The sequence below is a fragment of the Parus major genome, chromosome 18 (genome assembly GCF_001522545.3).
Source record: "Parus major isolate Abel chromosome 18, Parus_major1.1, whole genome shotgun sequence".
In the NCBI taxonomy this organism is placed as follows: domain Eukaryota; kingdom Metazoa; phylum Chordata; class Aves; order Passeriformes; family Paridae; genus Parus; species Parus major.
In genome coordinates this window covers 10,664,165-10,666,364 of record NC_031786.1, presented here as the reverse complement: position 1 = coordinate 10,666,364, position 2,200 = coordinate 10,664,165, and the positions used below count along the sequence as shown (strand labels likewise).

Genomic DNA, 2,200 nt, shown 5'->3' with positions numbered 1-2,200 from the left:
CCCTGAGCCTCTGGAGCAGCTCCATCCCAACATCCCTGAGCCTCTGGGACAGCTCCATCCCAACATCCCTGAGCCTCTGGAGCAGCTCCATCCCAGCAGGGGCAGCCCGGAGCAGCAGCAGGGTGTGCCCAGCCCCTCCACAGCTCTCTGTTAATTCAGCATCGCTGCACGCAGAGATTCGCTGCTGCTAAACCCAAAGGACCTTCCAGACCCGGGGCAGCCACTGCTCATTCCCAAACGGAATGCAGTCTTCCAAGTCTTTCCCAACGTTCTGGTTCCCTTTACAGACACCTCCAGGGACAGAGCCCTGCGTGGGGTTCCTGCCGTGGAGCACGACCTTCCCCTGCCTGACAGGCACACAGCCCGACCCCGGTGCGCCCCTGCCTCGGCCCCGAACCCCGGGAATTCCGCCCGGAACCCCGGGAATTCCGCCCTTCCCGAACCCCGGGAATTCCGCACTCCCCGAACCCCGGGAATTCCGCACTCCCCAAACCCCGCCGAAGCGCTCCCTGCCGGGGCACCTTGGCCGAGCTCTCCCCGCTCCGCTGGCAGCGGTTCCGTTCCTGGATCCTCTCGGCGATGTCCTGGGCGAGCTGGCGAGCGGCGGCGAGCAGCGGGAGCCTGCGGGAACGGCAGCGGCTGAGCCCGGGAGGGAGCCGGGATGGGCTGGGATCGGATGGGACCCGCCGGGATCAGCTGCCATCGACTGGGGTGGGCCGGGACCAGCCAAGATGGGCTGGGATGGGCTGGGATGGGCTGGGACCCGCCGGGATGAGCCGGAATGGGATGGGATGGGCTGGGATCAGCTGGGATGGGCTGGGATCAGCTGGGATCAGCTGGGATCGGATGGGATCCGCCGGGACGAGCCGGGATAGGCCGGTACAAGCCCAGGGAAAAGGCCCGGGAGGGGAAGGTACAACACCCCCAAAAAACACACCCACAAAGCCTGGGATGGGCATAGGGAAGGGACCCCGGGAAGGGAAGGCACAGCAGCCCCAAAACAAACGCACACCGGGATGGGATTTTGGAAAGCGCACAACCCCCCACGGGCACAGCCCGGCCCCGCTCCCGCCCGTGCCGGGCCCCGGAGGCTCCGGACGCTCCGCAGCCCCGGCACGGCCCGGCCCGGCCCTGACCCGCAGCCCCGGCCCGGCGCTCACCAGGGGTCCGGAGCCATCGCGGCCCCGGAACCTTCCCGGCGCTTCCGCCGGATCCGCCCGGACACGCCGCGCGCAGGCGCCGCGAGGGGACGGAGGAGAGGGAAATGAGAGAGGGAGAGGGGAGAGGGAAAGGGGAGAGGGAGAGGGGAATGGAAGAGGGGAGAGAAGTACCGGGGTGCGGCCCCAGGGGTGCAGCGGTGCTGGGTGCCCGGTGCTGCCGGGAGCGGAGCCCACGGCGCGGCGGCGGTGCGGGGCAGGGGGCAGAGGGGAGAGGTTCGGGGGACAGAGGGCAGCTGTGTGGGGTGCAGGGACAGAGGTGCAGATGTTTGGGGTTTACAGAGGGGCAGAGATTGAGTGCACTGAGGGGCGGGTACAGAGGTTTGTAGTACAAGGTGCAGAGATAAAGATGCGCAGGGTGTGGAGGTGCAGATATTTGGGGTGCAGATGTGTGCAGATGTGCACAGCACAGAACCAGAGCTGTCCCCACCCCTCCCTCCTGCCAAATAAACCCAAACCAGCGGTGGCACCGGTTCCCTTCTCCAAATCTTCAGCCGCTGCCCTCCCTGCCCACTCCGATGTCCCCGGCCGGTCCCGGGTGTCACTGTCGGTGCTGGCACTGTCGCTGTTTGGCGCAGCCCCTCGCTCCCGCAGCAGCTCCGTCCCTTCCCACCCCTGACCCGCCAGGATTTGGCCTCTCCCTTTGTTTTGGGGTGCGATCGGTGACGCAAATCGGGCACAAAGCTGAGGAGCAGCCTCGGGGCGCTGCCAGCGATGCTTTATCGCCCTCGTGACGCGGGGCTGCTGTGGCACCGCTGGGGCGGGTTGATAACGATAGTGATGACGATACTGATAAGGACAATGACAGCAATAGCAATAACGATATTGAGTTCGATAGCGAGAGCATTCTCGTCAGCACCTTCCCATTCCCGGAGGCTGAGACCCCACTGTGCTCCCATGTTCTGAGCAACCGAGACCCCGCTGTTCCCCCATTCCCGGGGCCGATCCCCGCTGTTCCCCCGTTCCCGGGGCCGATCCCCGCT

General features: G+C 66.5%; 2 protein-coding genes across 3 annotated transcripts in view; one reads left to right on the top strand and one right to left on the bottom strand.

Moving 5' to 3' along the window:
* STX8 (syntaxin 8) overlaps nucleotides 1-1,260 on the bottom strand; it is a 93,780-nt gene extending 92,520 nt beyond the window's left edge. For both annotated transcript variants that reach the window (XM_015645681.3, XM_015645683.2), the window contains exons 1-2: nucleotides 1,161-1,260; nucleotides 522-621 (exon numbers count right to left, since the gene is read on the bottom strand). In XM_015645681.3, coding sequence (XP_015501167.1) covers nucleotides 522-621; nucleotides 1,161-1,177 — 117 coding nt within the window. In that variant the 5' untranslated portion in view covers nucleotides 1,178-1,260. The remainder of the gene's footprint in view (nucleotides 1-521; nucleotides 622-1,160) is intronic.
* Nucleotides 1,261-1,997: 737 nt separating this feature from the next.
* The window catches only part of LOC107212307 (TBC1 domain family member 24-like), a 3,833-nt gene continuing 3,630 nt past the window's right edge, over nucleotides 1,998-2,200 (top strand). Inside the window, exon 1 of the mRNA XM_015645359.1 lies at nucleotides 1,998-2,068. Within this exon, the coding sequence (XP_015500845.1) occupies nucleotides 1,998-2,068 (71 nt within the window). The remainder of the gene's footprint in view (nucleotides 2,069-2,200) is intronic.